The sequence below is a fragment of the Gymnoscopelus braueri genome (genome assembly GCF_963280865.1).
Source record: "Gymnoscopelus braueri genome assembly, chromosome: 2".
Lineage (NCBI taxonomy): Eukaryota > Metazoa > Chordata > Actinopteri > Myctophiformes > Myctophidae > Gymnoscopelus > Gymnoscopelus braueri.
The window spans coordinates 27,707,564-27,731,692 of NC_137604.1; the positions used below are offsets into that span (position 1 = coordinate 27,707,564).

The following is a 24,129-nucleotide window of genomic DNA, read 5'->3' on the forward strand; positions in this document are numbered from 1 at the left end:
GCTGTATTTTGGGGGAGTATTCTGGCTTGGTGTCATTTCAAGCTGAGGCATTTGCCAGGTGTTTTGCTGTGTGGGATTTGTTGAGGTCAGTTGATGCTCTCTGATGATGGCATCTGTGTGTGACAGGACCTGCAGTTTGCCACAGTGAACCCTGATCCTAGCCTGAAGGAGTTTGAAGGAGCCACACTTCGCTATGCGTCGCTCAAGCTACGGTGAGACATATACACATACGCGCATGTGCGTTGTATTGAAGTACCACTGTCCTTTGTTGCTTTACTTTTCCCCTGTTATTCAAATAATCATTTCTGTTTTCTATCCTTCCATACGCTTCTTTATATCCTTACACACATACATACATACATACAGTATATACAATGCCCAGCTGCATCAGGGCTACCACATTATCAGCTTGTCCGGCGTTGCTGGGGTTATTGTACTGACAATGCGTCACAAGTGTGTTCAAGTTTTGGTACCCAGCATTACCGCTCCCTCTCTCTTCCTTCCTCTCCCAACGCAGATTTGCGCATCCATATTTGGGCACATCTGTGCACCCGCGGGTTTATAGCACTTAGCACTGTCGGTTGTTACTGGGGTTATTGCGTTGACAACACATTGCGAATCTCCAGTCCATATATGGGCATGTCTATGCGCCTGCCACAGACGCAATTTGAACTTAATATGAATTAATTAATTCAGTATTGTGACATCAGGCATGTCAATGTTTGGGCATAATCCAGGCACTTAGTGTGACGTAACCGTCACCTAACAACATAGATTGTGTGTGATGATGTCAAGGATCTCCAAATATGGGCATAATACACACACACACACACACACACACACACACACACACACACACACACACACACACACACACACACACACACACACACACACACACACACACACACACACACACACACACACACACACACACACACACACACAGGTATTGGGGGAGGGGGAGAGACTGAGGGAGAGAGAGAGAGCCTATTTCACCCATGCAATAACCCGGCCAATGCTGGGCACTGAAACCTGAACATGCTGATCAACGCGTTGTGAAGCGATGCGTTGTCAGCGCAATAACCCCGGTAAGCGCTTTAGCAGTTTTCTATGTATGTGTAATCTGTGTATATACACACATAGATAGATAGATAGATAGATAATCAGTATGAGACATGAATAAGATCAGACAGCAGGAAGTGAACCCATAAAATCAGGAAGTGTGTGTGAATGTTTTCTCAGTGTAGCAGTTGCCTCTAGTCTTTGTCTTTAAACACACACTGATGACAGGATGCTAGGGTAGTTAACACAAGCAGTAATTAGACTTCACTACACTCTTCCGCCAACTGTACCCTGTAAACTCAAATCTGTTCACCCTCCCCCACCAGAAACCCCCAACCGATGGAAGAAGACGAGTGCGGCAATGTCAACGGTGATTCAGAAACCAAGGTAAGTTGAATTCAGCGCAGGCCTGTCCATGGCCATGATGTGAGCCACAGCTACTGTTGAAATCTTCACACATCGCACTTCTAAAGTGCGATGCTGCATCAGCACTTATGATGTTTACTGCTCTGAGAGTGAAGGCAGAGTAAGTGGCTCTGGACGTACCCTTTGAAACAGGATCTGTTATTTTTTTCCCCAAAGCTCGTGCTTTTTCTTCCAGAATGCTCAGTTCTCCAGAGTTGTTCTTATCTATTCTCTTAACCTGCTGTCACACACTGTGAAGTATAATTATCATTCCTACCACAGTCCTCTACCCCCCCCCCCCCCCCCATCACATTTTTTGTCTGTTTATATCCTCTACTTGTTTGTGTACTGCTGGTTCTTTTGTTGACCATTGTGGGAGACTTTTCTGGAAGACATGCGACGATGCCCCCGTGTGGCCAGACTGAGAACTGCGGTTTCATGGCATACATTATTTTGTGCATTGCTGTAAAGTGGGACTTTTAACCTGAGATTCACATGAGAAGTTTTATGTTTTAGCAAAAGACCTATACATGTATGTTAATTAGTAGCAAGGAAGGTTCTTGTTTCCAGCAGATAGCCTATCGCTGTGAGGTTTACAGTTAATGTAAATTAAGGAATCAAGAAATCAACAATCTAGCAGCTGGTACGCATTCTGTCTCTGTCATTCTGTTCAGTGAAAAACCACACCAGATGGTGGTGAGGTTAAACTTCATTCCACACTGTGTGTATCATTTGCGCAGCATTCGCATGGATGGTTGAATAGATGAAATTTAGACTAGTCTAAATCCAACAAACGTCATGAAGATAGCATGCCATCTTGGTGGCTTCATTTCTTTTTCTGGGTGCGTTTTCCTGGCAGAGTTATACTGTACTATCCTTAGCAACCGTGACACTGACAGTTACCAGACACAAATACAGACCTTCTACCAGAGCACACACACACACACACACACACACACACACACACACACATACACACGCACACACACATGCACACATGCACGCACGCACACACGCGCCTAAGCCAAGTGCCACTTGCTTTATCGTCTGTAACAGCTTCTATCCAAAGTTTTATCATGATTGTTCTTTTTATTCTGCTCTTTAAAGCACTTTGTGACTTGTCTGGAAATGTGCTATATAAATAAATTCATTATCATTATCATTATAAGTACACAGCCACTGGTATCAAGCCAGGAACCATGTGAAGTTCTGTTCCAAGTTCAAAGAGTGGTGTAAGCAAGTTTCTCTACTGATGTAATACAATTCTACAATCTACAATTTAGTAGTACTGCACACTTCAGCCAGCTGTCACTCACCTGAAGAGAGCATTAATTTGGATTCATGTAAATTATATAGCACTTAGCTCTGACCTTGCATCTCTATAAAAGTATCACTCTGCTCAATTTACCTTTTATTATACTTGTAAACTAGCAATACACACCAGTTGTAAGAAATTGAGTCAGTTTGCTCCTGATGTGACAACATAGTGAAATCTGTTTCTCCTTATGTGCGTCAGCAGTGTGATGCAACTCTATTTTGAAATGGTGTTGCATCACGCACACAAGGAGAACCTTAACTGATTCTCTGCTCCATCATCTCAAGCATGCACGCACTACAAGATTTTAAAATAATTGCGCATCACACAGTAGGCTACACCACTGGATATTAAGATTATTGTGCCTGCCCGGCAGAACAATGAACCACCACTCAAAAGTCGGTTGCGCCTAGATTCCACTGGGTGCGGTAGCGTCACGTTCCAGTATCGTGATCGCGGGCACTCATGATCAGTGGTTCTCAACCTGTGGGTCTGGACCTCCCTGGGGGTCCCCACATGATTTGTGGGGGGGTGTCCCCAGATGACCTTTTTAGTACCTAAAAAATCACACCCAGTGTGAAGTGAGCGGTGCTATTTATGAGTTATTAATTTCATCATGCATCTCGGTAGCCAATCACAGCACGTCCTGCGAAGTGACGTGCTTACATTTTTTACATTATTATTAATTTCATCATGCGTCTCGCTAGCCAATCACAGCGCGTCTGCGAAGTTTGAAGTTAATTTCATCATGTGTCTCGCTAGCCAATCACAGCAGGTCCTGCGGAGCTTAGCCTATGGGCGTGTTTTCCACAGCATGGCGTCACAGCGAAAGACACATTTTCGTGACGGAAAGAAAAACTTTCACCACGGATGGGTCCTAAACCCACTTATAGGAGCGGTTACACCGCTCAAAAAAGAAGTAAAGAAAGGAAAAAAGACCATTACTGCATCAAAAGTAATCAACAAACTATACTATAAAAACTGGTTAAACTTTGGCCAAATTGTCAAATAATACAAGAAGGAGGCAAACATTGTGAACCAGCCACGCTTCACACGTGTCCCAGAAACTTGTCTCTGTCAGCTTGTGGTCGTGTGCAACCATTCGGATAAATATAAATAATTATCGGGGTGGCCCTGATGCTGTGAGCAGATCAATAGATTTAAGATGGGATCTGTGAACCCATCACACTAAATGATCATCTGGGTAGATAATCGGTTCTGATCAGCTCGAACTAGGAACGCCCCCAGAATTATCGGGAGGGGCGTTTCCAAATCACTAGGAAAGGAATTAACTTTCTAAAAAAAACTAATCTTTGTGGACTGAATAAGCTTTTATCATAAATTAATGTCATATATACTTTTAATGAATTTGGTATAATCACAATAATACACTCAAGGGCATTCTATACTGTGAGATATTGGCACTGGTGTGCTGATCTATGACTGATCTATGAACCAGCACGCCAATGCCAATATCTGACAGTATAGCACTCCATGTTGTGTAGTATGGATAAAATGCATTATTACAGTTTATTACTTAATGTTTTTGAAGTCATTTGTATAGCATTTGCTCTACATTAGATAACTAGTCCATACCTGGTGATGCGTGGGTGCACCCCAACTATGTGCAGAGCTCCTGGGATGTGTGTGCCACAACTCCATGCAGACCTATCAAAAATGCTCATTGTGCAATTTCCGATTTATTGGATGTAGACAGAAGACAGAAGAACAGAGTTTTGCTTCACCAATCCCTGTCTGGAAAAACTGCTTCGTCAGTCCCTGCCTATGGCAATGCTCAATGCCCTTGTGTAATTTCAAATATTGATAGGCCAGCCCATTGAAGGGGAAAATGGATGCAGACAGACAAAAGGACAGAGTTTTCTCAATTTTATAGTAGTAGTACAATGCAAGTTAGCTGGTAGATAAGTGTTCCAGGTGGCTCACACAGACAGAAGGGCTATTATAGCTAGCCTTTAGGGTAGGTATGATGTATTCTGTTTGTTGTGTAACTGCTACCACCTACTGGTTTGGGTTTGCCATGCACCCTCCAGCAGGCTCCTTGCAAAAGGGAGAGGTGCGATGTTCTTTGCATGCAAGCATGCATGCCTGTGTGTGTGTGTGTGTGTGTGTGTGTGTGTGTGTGTGTGTGTGTGTGTGTGTGTGTGTGTGTGTGTGTGTGTGTGTGTGTGTGTGTGTGTGTGTGTGTGTGTGTGTGTGTGTGTGTGTGTGTGTGTGTGTGTGTGTGTGTGTGTGTGTGTGTGTGTGTGTGTGTGTGTGTGTGCCTCTCTTGGCACATCACCCTCAATCACCTTCAAATCAGCAGCAAGTAACATTCCTTTATAATTCATCATCATGTTCCAGTCTTTAGCTCAGCCTGCAGTAGTCTAATTTAAGATAGGCACATCCCAGTCTCTAGCCCAGCCTGCTGTTAGGTTAATGTAAGATGTTAACATCCAGTCTCTAGTCCTGCCTGCTGTAGGGTATACATATAGTGTTTAATTGGTTAAAAGCAAGGATAACAGAGGCTTGACCTTAGTATTCTAGCATAAGCTTTAACTGTTGCAACATGCAAAATGTGTGTGTGTGTGTGTGTGTGTGTGTGTGTGTGTGTGTGTATATCCGTGTAGATCTGTTTTAACATTTAATTTGTTTTAATTATGTTGCACTGGTTGGTAGTCAATAATTTTTGGAGATATGAAGTTGAGTGAGATGCTGAACTGCACTCTGTGTTACCTCTTTTGGACCAGGGCTGCCCGCAGCAGTTTGACTGAAAGTTTAATGAGCTCTTTCTGTGTCTCCCTCTCACTCTCGCTCCATCTGTTTCTCTCTGGCCTGATTCATTCCCTGTATATCTCATCAGTCTGCAGAGTGCAGGTGTATTCAAATGAATACTTGATGCAGACTGTTAAGACCCTGACCATCGAGAGGCAAATAACAGAAATATTGGTGGAAGGACTGAAGGAGGATTAGTTGCGTGTGTGTGTTATAGAATCTGAAACACTGCTACAGGCAAGACAATAACTCAACAGGGACTAATTCAAAACAAAGAGCAGCTGTGTCTAAATGCCAACTACATTTAATAGTTACTTAAAGGATATACAACATGATTTTTTTATTTTTATTTAATATCATATTGTTTATGTCCCTCAAACGTTTTTCAAAAGGTTTGAGCCCAAATCAAGCCTCAGATATACTCATTCCAACTAACTTCTCTCTGGCTTATAAAGCACTTTTACCTGTAAGATTTTTTTAGATTTTTTTTTATGTTGGAACTGAAAAACGGGAGGGATTGTACCGCTAGTGACGTCACTTTCGGGGGCAAATTAGTTTGGCCTGTTTTGAGACCAATTTACATAAAACCCCAGATATGCTGTGATAGCCTGAGTGCTCAAACTGGGGTATTTTTGGGGATAGACGAGAGGTAGGGGAGACCAAAAACACACAAAAGAGAAGAAAAAGTAAAAATTCATGGTGTAGTCCCTTTTAATAGGGTTTCACTGACAACATTTCTCTCAACAACAAGTGGCAAATGAGCAAAAGCAGAGCCATTGAAATAGAAAGAGTTGTGTCAAAGAGGGGTAATCAGCACCCATTACGAGGATTGCATTTTTGGAACTTCTGCATTCTTCTTTTTCTTGTTATCCCTGGCACTCCCTGGCAGGCCTGCGCCAGAGTACCCGTATGACCCTTTTGTATTTCCTTCGTCTCAGCTATCCATCGCACCTATACTGTACAACAGGTTGTTTTCTTCACTGTCACGCTGTGTCAAAAGTCGGTCGTGCCGAGTTAGTGACTTTGAGGAATTATTTGTTTGAAAAAAATGCAAATAGATTGATTTTGGTTTGGTCAATGTGTGTTCAGTATGTTGAATTAGTGTTTTTTGGGGGGTAGATTAAGATTTATAGAGACGGCTTGGAGCAGAAGACAAGTTGTATGTTGTGTAGTGTCTTGTATGCTTATGGGCTGCCCGCCTTTTGGTGCAAGACAATAAGACAATAATAAAAATCAATCATCATTAAAGCCAGTGGCTAAAGGCAGTGGCTTGCATATGCAACTCTGCAAATCTGCAGCAGTAATGTCAGTGAAGAGGCTTGTCTGGAAAGTGAAGATGAAGTTGGAGCCCGCAGAAGGCAACACTCACATCAAAGACGAAGCAGATGGAGGAGCAAGGGAGCAGATGAACATGACACCGTTTTGGTCACAATATTAGATGTTCCATCCATGGTTGCATCAACAAATCAGACCTGAGATCACATAATGGCACAATCCCAGTCAGACTGAGTTCCAGGCTGGTCTTTTATCCCATTCACTCATACTGTGTCATTTTAGATTTTTTGCTATAACCATTATTTTATACTTTGGGCTATTCAAAAATAAATAATTTGTGCAAATCTTTGAATATATATATATTTTTAAAGCGAGCATTAACTCAAATCTTTGCTTCTGGGGATTCTACAAACGTATTCTAAATCCTAACAGTTTTTTCGAAGAATCTTGCTGTAATATCAGTGGTTCTCAAACTTGTTTCATGTCAAGAACCCCCTAAATGATATGTATTTGTCCACGGACCCCCCCATCTCAAAGTATTTTGTTCCAAGGACCCCCAGAAGCAAATATTTGAGTTAAACAACATATATATTCAAAGATTTGCCCAAATTTCAAGATTTTCTTTAAAAAAAATAGCAGATCTACAAGCTGTGAGCTTGTAGATCTGTCATGTTTGAATAGCCAAAGAAATCCAAAGTGACACAGATGCGTTCCCAGATTGAATGGGTTATATACAGTAGGGAGTGGAACAAGCATCCTCCAATCAGTGGAAGCAGTAATTACATTGGCCAAGCAGTGGAAGCCCGAGTTGCAATCGGCCAATAGCAGGCCAACCTGTACCCTGAGGATAGTGGATGGGATCAAAAAGACTTTCCTACACCAGGGTGTAACACGGCCAGATGGGGAAAAAATAGGACTGTCCTCATTCCCTTCTCTGCTGTGTTGCAGTATTTCATTCTCCTTCTCGTTCTCCCACTTTTCTTATCTGTGTTTAATTTGTGTGTCTTTTTGGTCAATTCTTTTCAGCCTCGTCGGTCACTTTACTTTACCTCTCAAATGTGCTCCAGTGCTGTAGGTAGCCAGAAGTCATCGACTTAAAAAAAAAAGCACTGCATTGCAATGCAGTGCTTTTTTGAAAAATGGGTCGTCTTTGTCGGGTGGAAACCTCATATGTCCAAAACCGTTACTTTTCAGGATTCAAATTTTTTTTTTTTTAAAGTAGCAGATCTACAAGCTTAAAACTCGTCGCTTCGCACAGCGTTTCGCGCAGTGTTTCGAGCTTCGTTTATCTGCTACTTTTGATGCTTTTGTGTGAGTAGGGCATTAATTTATGAAAAAGCTAAAAAAGTTAAATAATAATACATACAATTCATATGGCGCTTTTCTAAGTACTCAGTCGCTTTACAAAACGGAAACAAAATAACAACTTAAAATATGGAGTTAAAAGGTTTCTCCCCAACAGCAACGATATACCTTCTTTTAACCCATTCAATCCGGGAACGCATCTGTGTCACTTTAGATTTCTTTGGCTATTCAAAAAGAGTAGATATATGAGCTTGTAGATCTGCTATTTCTTTTATATATATATTTTTAAGGCGAACATTTGTCAAATATTTTGTTCCATGGACATCCAGAAGCAAAGATTTGAGTTACAAATGTTCGCTTTAAAAAAATATATATTCAAAGATCTGCACAAATGTTCACGATTTTTCAAAAAAATGCAGATCTACAAGCTCATAGTGCGCGGCACTCTGCGCTACGAGCTTGTAGAGATCTGCTATATTTGAATAGCCAAAAAAATCTTAAATGACACAGATGCGTTCCTGGATTGAATGGTGCTAATTGGTGTCATCTGGTCGGCTTCCAAACAGCTAGCAATGTGAATGCAATGCTAACTATTGTTCTGCACAGGAAACGTTGACCCTTTCATCCCCGTTGAGAAGTTAACCAGAAAAACTCAACTTGGGCACAGTTTGTATCTACTGTATGTAGATGTATTGTATGAATTGTCATGTCCCACATTCCAGTGTTTTGCGGTCCGCTCCCTGGGCTGGGTGGAGATGGCCGAGGACGACCTGGCACCGGGCAAAAGCAGCGTTGCCGTCAACAACTGCATCCGACAGCTGTCCTACTGCAAGAACGACATCAGAGACACCGTGGGCATCTGGGGAGAGGTGAGCGAGGCTGGGAATGCCATGTCCATGTTTATGCATGTACGGCAGTGGTTCTCAAAGTGTGGTCCGAGGGACCCCCAGGGGTCCTTGGCATGAAAATGTTTGAGAACCACTGACGTACAGTAAGTATACTGTACATGCGTGCTTGTGTATATATACAGTATATGAGGGGGGCGGCCATAGCTGAATGGGTAGAGAGGCCACCTGGGAAACAGAAGGCCCCCGGTTCGCCCCCCCAGCCCTGGTTTATTAAGTGTCCCTGAGGAAGACACTTAACCCCAAACTGGTCCCCGGGTGCTGTATTAATGGAAACAGCCCACAGCTCCTAATGAATATGTTGATGGGAAATATTCACAGATGCATTTTCAGCTCGTTTATTTGTCACGCCTCCGGTGTGTAAGGACCTTAAGACTTTGAGATTTGTTAAAAAATGTATGATACATTTAAAAAAACATTATTAATATTATTATTATTATTATTAAGAGAACAAACCTGACAATCCACTGCATCTCTACCCTCTCTCTCTCTCACTCTTGCTCTGCTGTTTTTGTTGTTTCATGTGAAGCCGTAGAACACAGAAATAGAGAGAGAAAAGCTAGCTGCACGCCACTTTCATTGGCCTTTCATCCTCTACTCTGTTTTTTTTTTTTATCATAAATTATTTAGTGGCATTCAAAGCGCTGGTAATAACACGCACGCATGCACGCACGTGCGCGCACAACACACGCGTGCATAAACACAAAGTCTAAATGAAACGGAATGAAAGCACTTTTTAATTATATAGTTCTCTTCATTGTTTCAGGACTTCAGTTTGCGTGTTTCTTTTATGCAATCAGACATGCGTGTGTGTATGTATGTATGTATGTATGTATGTATGTGTATGTGTGTCTGTGTGTATGTATGTGTGTGTATGTGTGTCTGTGTGTATGTGTGTCTGTGTGTCCAGGGGAAAGATATGTACCTTAGAACTGTTATAGGCAGTTTGGCTGTGTGGAGGAGAAGGTGCTATATGTACCCTTAGGTGTCAATGAACATGAAATTAATATAAATGTGTGGATCAAATAAAGAATTAACCCATTGAGACCTGAAGCCGATTCTACATGTCTCCTAAATCTCAACAGTATTCAGAAAAACGTATGTTTCTATATCAGTGGTGCTCAATCTTTTTCATGTCAAGGACCCCCAGAATTATGTTTTTGGCCACGGACCCCCATCAAAATATTTTGTTCCAGGGACCCCCAGAAGCAAAGATTTGAGTTAAAAATGTTTGCTTTAAAAATATATATATCAGAAGATTTGCACACATTTTCACAATTTTTCAAAAATAGCAGATCTACAAGCTCGTAGCATGAGCTTGTATATCTGCTATTTTTGATAGCCCAAAGTGGTAAAATAATGCTTTTTAGCTCAAATCTAAAAATGACACAGTTCCAGGTCTTAATGGGTTGGTTAAAATGTGTGTGTGTTTGTGTGTGTGTCTCCAGGGGAAAGACATGTTCCTGGTCCTGGAGAACAATATGTTGAACCTAGTTGACCCCATGGATCGCAGTGTGCTCCACTCTCAGCCAATTGCAAGCATTCGTGTCTGGGCGTTGGCCGTGACAATGGCAGTCAGTCTCTCCAATGCAAAAAAAACTATGCAACTTATTCCATTTTGAATAAGTCCATGTTCTCTTAAATATTCATATGTTAACTTAAAATACTCATCTATTATTTCAGGTTTTGTTTAGAACGTTTCATAATTGTTTCCATAATTGATATGAATTAATTCAATAATTCAAGATTATTCATATGTGTGAGACGTTAAAATGTCTGTGCTAAGGATTTATGAGGGAAACGTCTAAAGGATTATAATTTTAATTTTATGGGCCAATTTTGAGCAGTTCTAGGTCTTTATTTGGTCGTACAAATGCTTGCCTTCCAGATTTTCATTTTGTAGGTTTTTTTTCATAAGGTCACGGGTGTAAATGAAATCAGTGATGTATTACACTCACACCACACACACACACACACACACACACACAGACAAAGGTCAAGGTAATGATTGAACGAGCTGGACGAATGGTGGGATGACGACATAAGAGAAGAGGCGTGAATGATTGATGATGAAGGGATGCTAATGAAAGATTAATTACTCAATACAAAAGGAGAGGAAGACAGTTACAACAGCCTTCATCTCCCCCCACCCGACTGCCTACGGGGCTCTTTCATCTCTGGTCAGCAGAAATTGCTTCACTGAAGGGGAATTGTTGGTGTGTGAGTGTGGATATGATGGGTCTGAACACACAATGGTGTTGTCGATGAGAAATGGCTCACGGAGTGTACACTACCACCCCGTCATCTAGTGCTGTACACTTTGCCTGGGCAAAGAACGCTGAAAGGAAAGAAATGACTTTCATGGCTGCATGGTTGACACAGGCTTTGTAAGGGTGCTGGAAATCCTGAAATATGCTTTAAGTTTTAATATGTTATGGTCACAAATGGTGTTGAATTTTGAATAAAGTGCTAGAAAGTGCTTTATTTACCTGGCACATATGACCGTTATAATTGTTCTTATCTGCGCATCCTAAAATGACACTCATATCAGAAATATCTATGGACAGAATTAATTGAATGGTACTTTTACTCAAACTGACACTGGCTATTACCTTTTGTCTTTGTAAACCTACAAACCCTGCTTATGGAAGTAGGTGGGGTAGTATTGTTGTTGCAGTGTTGACCAGCAGAGGGAGCTGTGCTGTTGAAAGACAATAGGATCCTACTGCTGCATGCCAATATATTTAGGTTAACTGACAGTGTGAACAGCAGAAGGTTTCTATATGATTTGTACTGGCACCTCTCTCTCTCTCTCTCTCTCTCTCTCTCCTCTCTCTCTCCTCTCTCTCTCTTCTCTCTCTCTCTCTCTCTCCTCTCTCTCTCTCTCTCTCTCTCTCTCTCTCTCTCTCTCTCTCTCTCTCTCTCTCTCTCTCTCTCTCTCTCTCTCTCTCTCTCTCTCTCTCTCTCTCTCTCTCTCTCTCTCTCTCTCTCTCTCTCCAAATTGTGAGTTATTAATTCAAGCATGTGCAGCCGAATGCACACCCACACAGTAGGGGGAATAAGAGCACGCGTTAGCGATGGGAATACCACAATCTGCAGCAAAGGGAGGGGGCGCAGAGTGAGGGAGGGAAGGAGGGGGTTTGGGAGGAGATGGAGAGTGGGATGAGGCCGTCTGTGGGGGAGCTACGGTTAGTGCTCATCAGCCACGGAGCGGACAGGTTGAGGGGATGTGTATGCATGCACTGACTATCACATAGAGTGAGTTCAGAAAGGCTGCCTTGAATAGGATTACCTGCAATGACAACGTAGGAAATCCTTTCTCTGTAAGTACCTGATTTCATCCTAGTCTTTTATGTTTTTAATACATATCTTTGTCTACGGCTTGCTCATTTTTATATCCTTGCTTTTCTCAACTCATCATGCTGTGTATGCATGTGTGTGAGAGTGTAATTGTCTGGGGAAGTCAGGAGTATGGCAACAGTAGTAGACAAAGACTTGCACGTGGGCAGACAGATTGGGCCTCTTCACGTAGTAGATGGTTTAACTTTACAGCTAACATGAGATGCGTGACAATTGACTGGAGCTCAGGTGCCGTGTGAGACTTCTCATTGTGTTGTTGGTGAGCACATGTGTGTGAGCGAGGATGCTACTGTCAAATTGGATCACTTGGAAGCACAGTAAAAACCTAGACTGGATAATGTTGCAAACTGAACTGCACTAGTAGCAATACGGAACGAGACCTTCGGTGCTAATCCTCTAGAATCTAATTCATTCATTAGATACCTCAAGTTGTACAAATAAATAAGGAGATGGCAAAGTCACTTGGTTTTTCATCAGTCAATAGAGATGGATTATCACTTATGTTTGGTCATTTTTTGTTTGTTTGGTGATTTCCTTATCCGTTCACCTGGTCAGTTATGGTATGTTCGGATTGTAATTAATGTTCTGTTGAAGTCGATGGAGTTTATGTGCATAATTGTGCATAAATTACCTCCAGGTTTAGGTGGGGTCGCGAGTCAATGGCCGCCTTATTTTGGGGTCGCGGGCTGAAAAGTTTGGGAACCCATGATCTATCGTACAAGGTGTCGCGTGCCAGAAATATGTTTGAGTGTAAATTAGGCAATAGGGATAAGTACTGGCCCTTCTTTGTCTTGGTTCATAGTCAGGTATTTCACACCCTCAAATGCACACACGCACACACACACACACACAGCTGGGGATTGGAGTGAAGATTCCATCAGTGAGGGAATTTTACCCAAGTGTGTCCCCTCTCCTTGCGTGCCACAGAACTCATTATCACCATGGAGATGACATATTCCCACAGCAACCTTGACATTTTCAGGGGCGTTGGCATTAATATAAGATCGTATAAGAAAGGAGATATTGCCATCTCTTCATCACCCATCTCCCACTTCATCTCTATCTTTTATTCAGCCCCTCATCTTTTAGACATTTATTGTTCGCGCTGTTATAGTTAGATTCCTCCTACATCCTCTGTCCCACTTTACTTTGCCCATATTTTTTTACTCATCCTCTCCTCCATATTTCATGCTCACTTTGTCATTTATAGCTCTGGTCTTCGAGATTTACTGCCCATTTCTTCTGTGAAACTATTATCTGCAGCCATTTAATGTTAATTATACGGACTGTCTATATACTGTACGTATGTCTCTTTATCTCTGCTGTTGTTGTGTTGTCCTGTTCCACTTAAGTCCTATATACTTTGTCATATGACAAATAGCCAAAATAGCCAATCTAAGCTCACAACGTGTCACGATCTGCTATTTTTGCTTCTTCTTTCTTTATATATACATAAAAAAAATAAAAAAACATTTTGAAAGATTATGAAGATTTCTGCAGCGATGCTTTAACCTCTGTCCTGCTCATGCTGTCACACAGAGACGGACATCAAAGCAGACAGACGTGTGCAGTGTTGTGCACGCACATAAACATGTTTATGCCCAGCTGTTGAGGTTGGTCCTACAGGGAGCATTAGAGGCTGGAAATAACTCAAGGATAATGTTTGTGTGCTTGCGCGTGTGCGCGCTTGCACGTGTGTGTGCATGTGTGTGTGTGCGTGTAGCAGACTTGCCCTTTTGGCCCCAGCAGAGGGCCAGTGCAGTCATTTTCGTTCTCTCCTTGACTAACTGTCCTCCTTTCCTCCCTCGCTCCGTGGACACAGAGAGAGGTAAAGACTCTTTTTCTTCCCCTTCTCCTTTCATCTATCCATCATCTCTGCTCTATGTTATTGTTTCATTTCCTTGGCTGCTCACTTTTTTTCTCTGGCCTCAATTGATTATATACAGTGCAGTCACACACACACACACACACACACACACACACACACACACACACACACACACACACACACACACACACACACACACACACACACACACACACACACACACGTGCGCATACTCACACATACAGACACAGCTGTAGGAAATCAAGGTGACCTCCATAGTGGTCCCGCTGGGTCCCTGCGGTTTTATAGCACACACACACACACACACACACACACACACACACACACACACATGCGTCAGTATCTTTGTGAAGAGATTTTCCCTGGAGTTTGACATCAAAGCCCTCATTTCCCCATTCCTTAGCAGGTACATAGTGTACACACACCGCATACACACACTGCATTGCTTGTCTGAATGACACACCAAGTCAATTTCCTGCAAACCATAGATGGTATATTACCCAGGAACCATTGTGACTAAGGAGTCCAATCAGAATCTCTGTCACAAAGCTATCCAAATAGAAATGTCTCCACTAAGACATCCAATCAGAATTGTCACCACAAAGCCATCCAATCAGAAATATTTACCCATCAAAACAGAATCACTTTTACAAAGCAGTCCAACGAGAATCTCCATTACAAAGTAGTCCAATCAGAATCTCCATTTCAAAAAGCAGTCCAAATAGAATCTCCATTTCAAAAAGCAGTCCAATCAGAAACTCCATTTCAAAAAGCAGTCCAATCAGAATCTCTATTACAAAGCAGTGCAGTCAAAACCGCTGATACTAAGACATCCAATTAATAACAAATGCTAACTTGTATAAGTTGTGAGCTCTTACTACATTTAGAAATGTGTAATGTTTTGAAAATGGCAAACATTGCTGGTAGGGATGGGACGATATGAACATTTCATGTCAAGATTATTGTGACCAAAATAATTGCTATTGATATTATCGCGATAATCAAAATATGCTTAAAACTCTTAAAATGACACTTTTGTTAACCACTTGAACTCCAGCATCCATAGTCTGGGGTGGAACATTTGCCAAAAATAGCAGATCTACAAGCTCATGACGCTTTGTTAGCTTATAGATCTGCTATTTTTGGCAAAGAGATTTACAGAGTGTAAAAAGCATGTATCAAGTACGTTCTTTACAGGTGCATTTTACCAATTCTAGAGGGTTTAAGTGGCACCGGATATGGAGCTCGGCAAAGGTGAATTGATCCCAGTGTATGACGGAGGACAATTTCACCATAAATTAAAATCTCTGCGATACGATTATTGTGAGCGTTTTTATCACGATAAATGATAATAACGATTATCGTCCCATCCCTAATTTCTGGCTCCTACAGTGTGTTTAATGTATGTAGATGTGTGTGTTTACTGCATGAGTGTAAATGTACATTATGTGTTTAGTGCACGTGTGTAAAAGTACATGGATGTGTGTGTGGATAGAGCATTTGTATAAATGTAAACAGATCTGTGTGTGTTCAGCGTTTACATTTACATGGATGTGTGTGTGATCTGCAAGCTCACAGCAAGCTTGTAGATCGGCTATTTTCACCATTTAGATTAAAAAATATATATTTCTACTCAACAGCAAAGATATGTTTGATCCTTCAATGTGTGGCTATACTGTAGGCCCTATTGTTTTCCAGAAGCATTCCTATGGCTTCATTCCTCCATCCCTCCCATCTTCTTCTCATTCCTTCTTTTCTGCTATTAAATTGTTTTCAGGTCCAGTGAGCCCCAGGGAAAGTTCTCCCCTGCTGTCATTCTATTGAGCTCCCTCCTGCATTGCACTGCTCTATTGATCTTTGGGGTCCATCGACCTGCGAGTGTGCGTGTGCGTGTGTGTGTGTGTGTGTGTGTGTGAGAGAGCACACGTGAGTGTCTATGTCCCCTACACTCACTAAGCTGTTAAAGGTCAGCTGCATCTTTCATCTGTCGTCTTCTTCCTTGTCAGTCCAAAACCTGGACACCCCTGAACATGCAAACACACACACACACACACACACACACACACACACACACACACACACACACACACACACACACACACACACACACACACACACACACACACACACACACACACACACACACACACACACAGCTTAACAATTGTGGTTAAGCTTCACTGGGCTTCATCATTCATGTCCCCACTGGTCCAGCAAGTCCTGTTTGGTCGTTCTCTTCTCTTCATCCTTCCTCTGTGTCCTCCTCCTCCTCCTCCTCCTCCTCCTCTTCATGTATTTGTATTTATTAACCCACCTTTCTCTCCTCTCTCCCTCAGGGACTTTGCATACGTAGCACGGGATAAGAACACACGGATCCTGAAATGTCATGTGTTCCGCTGTGACACGCCAGCCAAAGCCATCGCCACCAGCCTGCACGAGATCTGCTCCCGGGTAAGCAGACCTGCACTGGACTGACGCTCCACCAAGACAGAACTAATTCTAACACCAGGACTGAACTTGGACTTGCACCAGTGCTGGACTAGGGATGGAATAGGGCTAGGCAAAAGGCTAGACCAGGTGGCAAGGATCCGGTTTTGAAAATGAAGCCAATGACATTAAAACACTGCAGTTCTCATCAATGGCCTGGAGAAGGTGTCACTATTTCCACTCCTACTGGTTGCAGTGAATGAGTATTTTGTCCAGACTTTACATTTTCATAAATACTTAATTTTTTCAATCGCTAATTTACAGTCTTCGTTCAATTTCCATTATATGCTTTTTTGTAAATTATGGTCCCATTCATTTGAAAATTGATGATAAAGTAGGGTATCCTTCTAGACCTTAAATAAGTAGCGTGGGTCACAAAGGCTCTTCATGGCTACAGCGCTGAGTATCATTATTGGCATTTATTTGACAGCAACATTATTGCATTAATGAAATGGCTCTATAACATAGTGTATATCCAGTCATTAACATCGTAAGACATCATGTCCAAAATGACCCGTTGGGACAGGATAATTGTAGCAAAAAAAAAAAGGAAGAGAGGGAAAGACAGAGTGAGAGAACAGGTCACTGTAGCGGGAGTTGAGATGCAGATTTGATGTGACAAACTCTTTGATTAAGGTCATCAATAATTGATGGTTGTGTGTGACTGTGTTGCCACTCTGAGTTCCTCTGCAGAGTGGAAAAGCTTTTACCCTCCTTCTGAGAGAGTGCGTGCGTGGGTGGGGGGGGTGACCTGGTTAGCGTGTGTGTGTGTGTGTATGTGTGTGTAGACTGTGTACCCCTCAGTGAAGCGGGTAAATCGTGTGTCAGTTTCAGGGAGGAAGCTACTCGATGTCTTTCATCTCTCCGTTGTCTCTCACCCTCCCAACAGTTTTCTTCTTATTGCTTGTTTTTTTTTCTCCTTTTCATCCATGGGTTTTTTCATCTGATTTCTGTGTTCCCCTTTTTCACTCCGTTTCATCATTCTGCTCCGTCTGCCTGTAGATAATGACAGAACGAAAGCATGCCAAAGCAATGGCTGGAGGCGCTCTTCAGGATAGAATCCAGGCTGGACTGGACCTTCCCCTACAAGGTACTGTAGGCCTCCAACTCTCGCTCTGTGCGTGTGTGTGTGTGTTGTTAGTGCTAGTATATTAGCCTGGTTCCAGACAAATCTGCCATTGCAAAAAAAAAATTGCCCTTGGCAGATTAGGTCTGGCCCCTCTCAATAGAGATTGGATTTCTCTCCCTCCGAAGTTGTGAGGGACCAATCATGGCCCAGTATGCAAATATGGGGCAGGTATATCACCAGAGGCATTTTCTTTATTTGCCCCTCGGAAATGCAGATTCCACAGACTAATATCTACGCAGTGATATTAGTCTGGCCATGCCAGGCTACTAGCATATGTGTTATTATCTCACTGGTCTTATTTTTAACCACTGAAACCCCAGAATTGTGGGGAAAACCTTCGCAGGAAAATAGCAGATCTACAAGCTCAAGCAGATTGTCTATTTTCAGCAAAGATATTTAATGTAGAGCGAAAACAGAAAATACACTAGTATAGAGCCCTGAGGAACTCCGGTCAACCAAGTACTGTATAGATTTTAAGTGGTTAAATGCTAGACAGTTGTATTTGTTGCGCTTCCTGATCTCTCTCTGTGTTTGTGTGTGTGTGTGTGTGTGTGTGTGTGTGCGTGTGTGTGTGTGTGTGTGTGTGTGTGTGTGTGTGTGTGTGTGTGTGTGTGTGTGTGTGTGTGTGCTCCCAACAGAGTTCCCCACACCAAAGACGGAGCTGGTGCAGAACTTCCAGGTGCTTTACCTGGGTATGCTGCCTGTGGTCAGACCCATAGGTGAGTTTTCCTGAGGACCACAATGTCCGTCTCCTATATCCTATAGTTTGTTATTGACAGTATATTGTTTACTGTCCTGTAATCCTAGTTTACTGAGGCACAACACTGTCTCTCTGCATTTGACGTATGTGATTACTTTGCTTATTGTAAAGCTCTGGATAAGAGCGTCTGCTTAATATGCCTAAATTGACTTTTGGCCTTCCCAGGTAGTAACACACTCACTCAATCACTCACCCACTCACTCACTCACTCACTCACTCACTCACTCACTCACTCACTCACTCACTCACTCACTCACTCACTCACTCACACACACACACACACACACACCCATACACACTTGCTGAAAAGATACTGCTTTGGAGGAATAGTCAGTGGGTTGATGCCTATAGTGTGTGTTTGTGTTCATCTTACAGGTATGGATATTTTAAATGGAGCTATACAAAGCCTGGTGACCTCTTGCAACAAAGAGGACTGGGCTCCAGTAGCCCTCAACGTAGCAGACGCCACTCTCACCATCAGCAAAGACAAGGTGAGTCTCACGCACTTACACAAAAATACACATACGCACGCACGGACACGCAAGCGCACGCACGCACACACACACAGCATAGCTTACATTTAACAGCTTCATCTTGCATAAGGGGAGTAATATAACACATTAGACTAAAATTGCGCAGTTTGTGTCCGTGGCTGCGTGAGTAATGATGTCTCATCAAAATGTTGCATCATTAGTTTGATAGTCGCACATGTTCTTCAGAATAATGACCAATAAAAAGGTCTGCAAATCTTTCATAACGTTGATCGGTTCATCCGGCCAGCACTAAATGTAGGCTACTCACAGGTTTGGTGACATAATTATGTCACGAGTGCATCCATGCGTCTGTTACAGGCAACTTTGGGAAAGTTGGATAAGCTGTGGAGATGATGTACAGTCTCCTCATAAAGAGTTTCAGTTCAAGTGGTAATGTGTTATGGGTTGGGACCGTGCATTCATTGTATATGTATCCATATAATTAGCTTCCTGGTTTAACGCTACACAGCCTGATGCTAGTATGGACAGCTGTTGTCTCTGACGCTTCATCTTCAAATGCATGTACATTGTTATTGATTTGTGGTGGGACAACTTTTTGACAGTCCCAGTACCACACAGAACTGCTACAGTACTCCTGTGAGACAGAGCAGCTCTGCTGTGAAAGGGTGTCTCCGACGTGTGTGTGTGCGAGAGAGAGAGGGAGAGAGAGAGAGTAGCAGCTGCGGAGAGGCGCAGAGGATTGAAATGTGTCTGATTTGCGGGGGGTGATAATACTAAATGATAATATATTGCCGTGGGTGTTTTAACAGGTCAGGATGTCCAGAGGGAATTTCAATTGTTGATGCAAGAAAAAAAGGAATCCCTAAGAATGTATTTCACAAAAAAAACATCCCTGGAATAAAAACCTTGCTATCTCTGTGCTGATCTCTGTTGTGAGTCATTTGCACAAAGTTAACTGTATCTGTGTTTTATAATTCCACTGATTGACCCATTGGGGTGGTTGTTAATGCAAACGAACTGTACAGTTCATGTCATGTTTGAGGTATTGCCTCTTGTGTACCCTATCCTCATTGAACAGATATAACATAAGTGACAGTTCTGTCAGTCATCCACCAACGTGCTCCCAACAGTAGACATGAAGAAGGTTGGGCTCTAGCTGTGGCTTTTCATCCCTCTCAGGTTTGGTGCCCTCTGATAAACTCCCTGCTAGAAAGCTCTTGTGCTGCTGATAGTTTATGCTCGGGGCACTGCAGTGAAATGAGTTGAGTAGTTTTTACCATCGGAGGAGGGAGGGGCTTTCCTGTGCTCCCTGCTGCCTTGTTAGAAATCACAGTCTTGTCAATAGTCCACAAATTAGAAACCTGAACACTAAACCTATTCTAAATGTTTTATGTTATTGAGCTCTCCACGAGCTTTCCACTCGAATGTCTACCACAAATTATGAGTCATATACGGAGCCATTCAGCACAAATACATGTTTGGTTATTTACATCCCTAAAGTTTGAGAAGAAAAACGAATGTCACTCCCTGTGATTTTCTTTGCAGGAGGAAGAGGAGGTGCTGGTGGAATGTCGCGTGCGTTTCCTCTCTTTCATGGGCGTGGGTCAGGATGTGCACACCTTTGCCTTCATCATGGACGCAGGTGGCTCGCGCTTCGACTGTCACGTCTTCTGGTGTGAGCCCAACGCTGGGCATGTGTCAGAGGCTGTGCAAGCAGCCTGCATGGTGAGTCAAAAAGTCACTAAAGCCTCTTTCACATCTGGAACATGTCCAGGGATTCAGGTCGGTCATGGTCATTGTCCTTTCACACATGTAGCACACAGCAGGAAATTGTCCATGTCAGTGTTCTCACTGTACTGTAGGGCCCCCATAAGAGAAGATTTGTCAACATTTGTCAAAATAGCAGTTCTACTAGTATACTCAAATGTAAAAATAAAACGTACATCTCCTACATAATTCTGGAAGCCGCTGACTCTGTTTTAAACCACTTGAACCCCAGCATCCAGATTCCGCAGGGTGTCACGTTGCGACACGGTCGTGAGCTTGTAGATCTGCTATTTTTGGTGGAAATTGTGTGTGGACAAAAAAGGAAAGGAAAAAGGCGATCCAAGTTCAGAGCCAATTCAGGTCCAGAGTACTAAGTCTAGAGGGCTTAAGTGGTTAAAAAGTTACTTTAAATGCATAGTCCAGATAGAAAGGCTCATTCACTCCTGAGAGGAAATGTGGATTAGAATGCAAAAACCATGCACTGAAGGTCCAGAGATACCGAACACTCGCTCATGTGTGAAAGTAAAAATCTTTACAAGTTTGACTTGGGCTGTCTTGTGCAGTGTAGACAGATTAGTTTACAAATAAATCCATACCGTTGCTGTTGGGCTGAAACCTTGTATCAACCATATTTCTACTTTGTATGCTTTTGAAGATCACTACACGTTGACAAGTTGAGCTTGAAGATCGGCTATTTTTTTTAAAGTGAAAGTGGTTGTGTGTGGGTTTTATAAATGCCGGTATGTAACCAATATTAACAATTGGATCACAGGTTCTTCTTTCCATTTCCTGAAAAGTTGCTATTTTGGACATACAAGGTTTCTGCCTGACAGCAACGCTTTGTTCTATCCAGGTTGATTGTTGCTCTCTGTGTCCACAAGTTTCCTAGGGAGCTTAGAGGGGGAAAGGGGGAGCGTGTGAATTAAGCACTATTACACGAGAGGATGTGCTTTACCGAGATTATTGGCAAGACAGTGATGCAGTCAGGAACGAGTTGGAGCCGAATAATTATGGGCAACACTTGAGTGATGCGTGTCAGTCGACAATAATGTGGGAACACAACCTGACAGAAATCCAAAATGGTCGTCATGGTCTGCCTGCTTACCCTACAAGATCTCCTGATTCAAATTAATGATCAATGCGTTATTATCAAGCGCTGAAGTCACTTAAAGGAGTAGTTCACCCAAATTATTACATATTACATACCCCATGAAGCCTTGAATTCATGGAGATGTTTTAGTTTTTGTAGCATTCCTGAGCCAATAATTTGATGACCAGGTCATCGGTCAATAGGAGACTCAGTAGGAGACTTTTTGAGTGTCCTGCTGGAGACTCCGCCGGTCATCAAATTATTGGTTTAGGAATGCGACAAAAAACACAAAAATCTCCATGAATTCAAGGCTTCATGGGGTGTGTAATTGATGAACTACTCCTTTAACAAGCACCATTTAATCCCCATGCAGAGATTCAGGTGTCACAGCAGCAACAGCAGCCAGTAAGATAGCCCCATTTGGAACCTCTCCCTCCCCTGTATAGTTCCGAGATGAGGTCCCACAGCGTCGAGTGCCAGCAGGTGACAACACCGGCGAAAATTGGCCACTATGCATGATTATTACCTTTTTCCGCAGATCGTATCCAAAAAGTAAAGGTCAGCCTCCCTGCTCTCAGATGTTTTAAATTTTAGCGGCCAAGAAAATTTTACAGACGGGTTGAAACAAGCTTTAAATCGCTTTTTTAGTCAGCCTGTGCCATGTTTTCCCAATGCAATCTTACGGGAGCAGTACAGTGCATGCGGACGGGGGTTGACTGGCCACAGGCTGACTAAAAAAGCGATTTAAACGCTTGTTTCAGCCCGTCGGTAAAAATTTCGTGGCCGCTAAAATTTAAAACATTTTAGAGCAGGGGCCCTGACCTTTACTTTTTGGTTACGATGTGCGTAAAAAGGTAAGAATCATGCATAGTGGACAATTTTCGCCGGTGTCGTCACCTGCCGGCACGCGACGCTGTGGGACCTCATCTCAGAGCCATACAGCGGAGGGAGAGGTTCCGATTGGAGCTACCAGTAAGAATGAAACACAGGAGTTAGGCTACTGCTAAGAGCAAGTGTCAAGAGCCGAGCGTTGATCATTAATTTGAATCAGCTGTGTGGAGGGAGATCTTGTAGGGTGAGTAGGCAGACTAATATGACCCTTTTTGAATTTAGTCAGGTTGTGTTGCCACATTATTATTGACTGACACGGATCTCTCAAATGAATTGAATGACAACAGTAATAATAATAATAATTCACTCAAGGCCTCTGGAATACTGGAAACTGGTGGATACATACAGCCCATTCAATGGAAACATGCACTGACGTCCACCACAGGCATGTGAAGTTCAGACAAAGTTTTGTTGACACTCTCTGAATATAGTAGTCTTTCCAACACTTATGTGCATAACTCTTTTCTTATGACACTCATGCAGAGATAACTATGGCTTAACAGACTTTAACCCTCACGTCCCTATTCTGGGGGCAAACATTCTGCGTAAATAGACTATCTACAAGCTTGTAGATCTTTTTTTTTCAGCGAAGATATTTAGTGTGTAGCAAAAACAGGAGAGGCCCTAGTATAGAGTCCTGGGGGACTCCGGTCAACTAAGTATAGGGTTTAAGTGGCTGTTATGCCCTCACAGATTCCAGCAGTTAAACTCTAATCACAGTGAAGCAGGCCCTTTTTAGTATTATTATATAACGCAGTAAAACACAGGCCATTAGTGAGGTTAGGCTCTTTTTCGTGTGTGTGTGTGTGTGTGTGTGTGTGTGCTTGTCAGAGCAATTAAGTATGCTTTTGGCCGTACTTTTGATCCCTATCAACACTGTAGATAGATAGACGTGCACGCGAACAGACACGTGCACACACACGCACACACACACACACACACACACACACACACACAAAACAGTAAAACTGATTCACTGTGACAAAAGGTCATCAATCATTAATACTGATCACATCTACCAGTCTGCAGTACGTAACATCTCTCCACACACACACACACACACACACACACACACACACACACACACACACACACACACACACACACACACACACACACACACACACCACACCACAAACCAGTAAAACTGATTCACTGTGACAAAAGATCATCAATCATTCATACTGATCACAGCCACTAGTCTGTAGGTAAGATCTCCCTACACCCACACACCCAATCACACACAAAGGTGTGTGAGGC

At 42.6% G+C, this 24,129-nt stretch overlaps 1 protein-coding gene across 1 annotated transcript in view; it reads left to right on the plus strand.

Moving 5' to 3' along the window:
* Positions 1-24,129, plus strand: part of LOC308076576 (amyloid beta precursor protein binding family B member 2-like) — a 70,470-nt gene that overhangs the window by 40,855 nt on the left and 5,486 nt on the right. Inside the window, 10 exon segments of the mRNA XM_080416961.1 lie at positions 127-212; positions 1,392-1,452; positions 8,860-9,006; positions 10,491-10,593; positions 10,596-10,620; positions 16,588-16,702; positions 17,741-17,828; positions 18,506-18,586; positions 19,003-19,118; positions 20,667-20,846. Coding sequence (XP_080273087.1) covers positions 127-212; positions 1,392-1,452; positions 8,860-9,006; positions 10,491-10,593; positions 10,596-10,620; positions 16,588-16,702; positions 17,741-17,828; positions 18,506-18,586; positions 19,003-19,118; positions 20,667-20,846 — 1,002 coding nt within the window.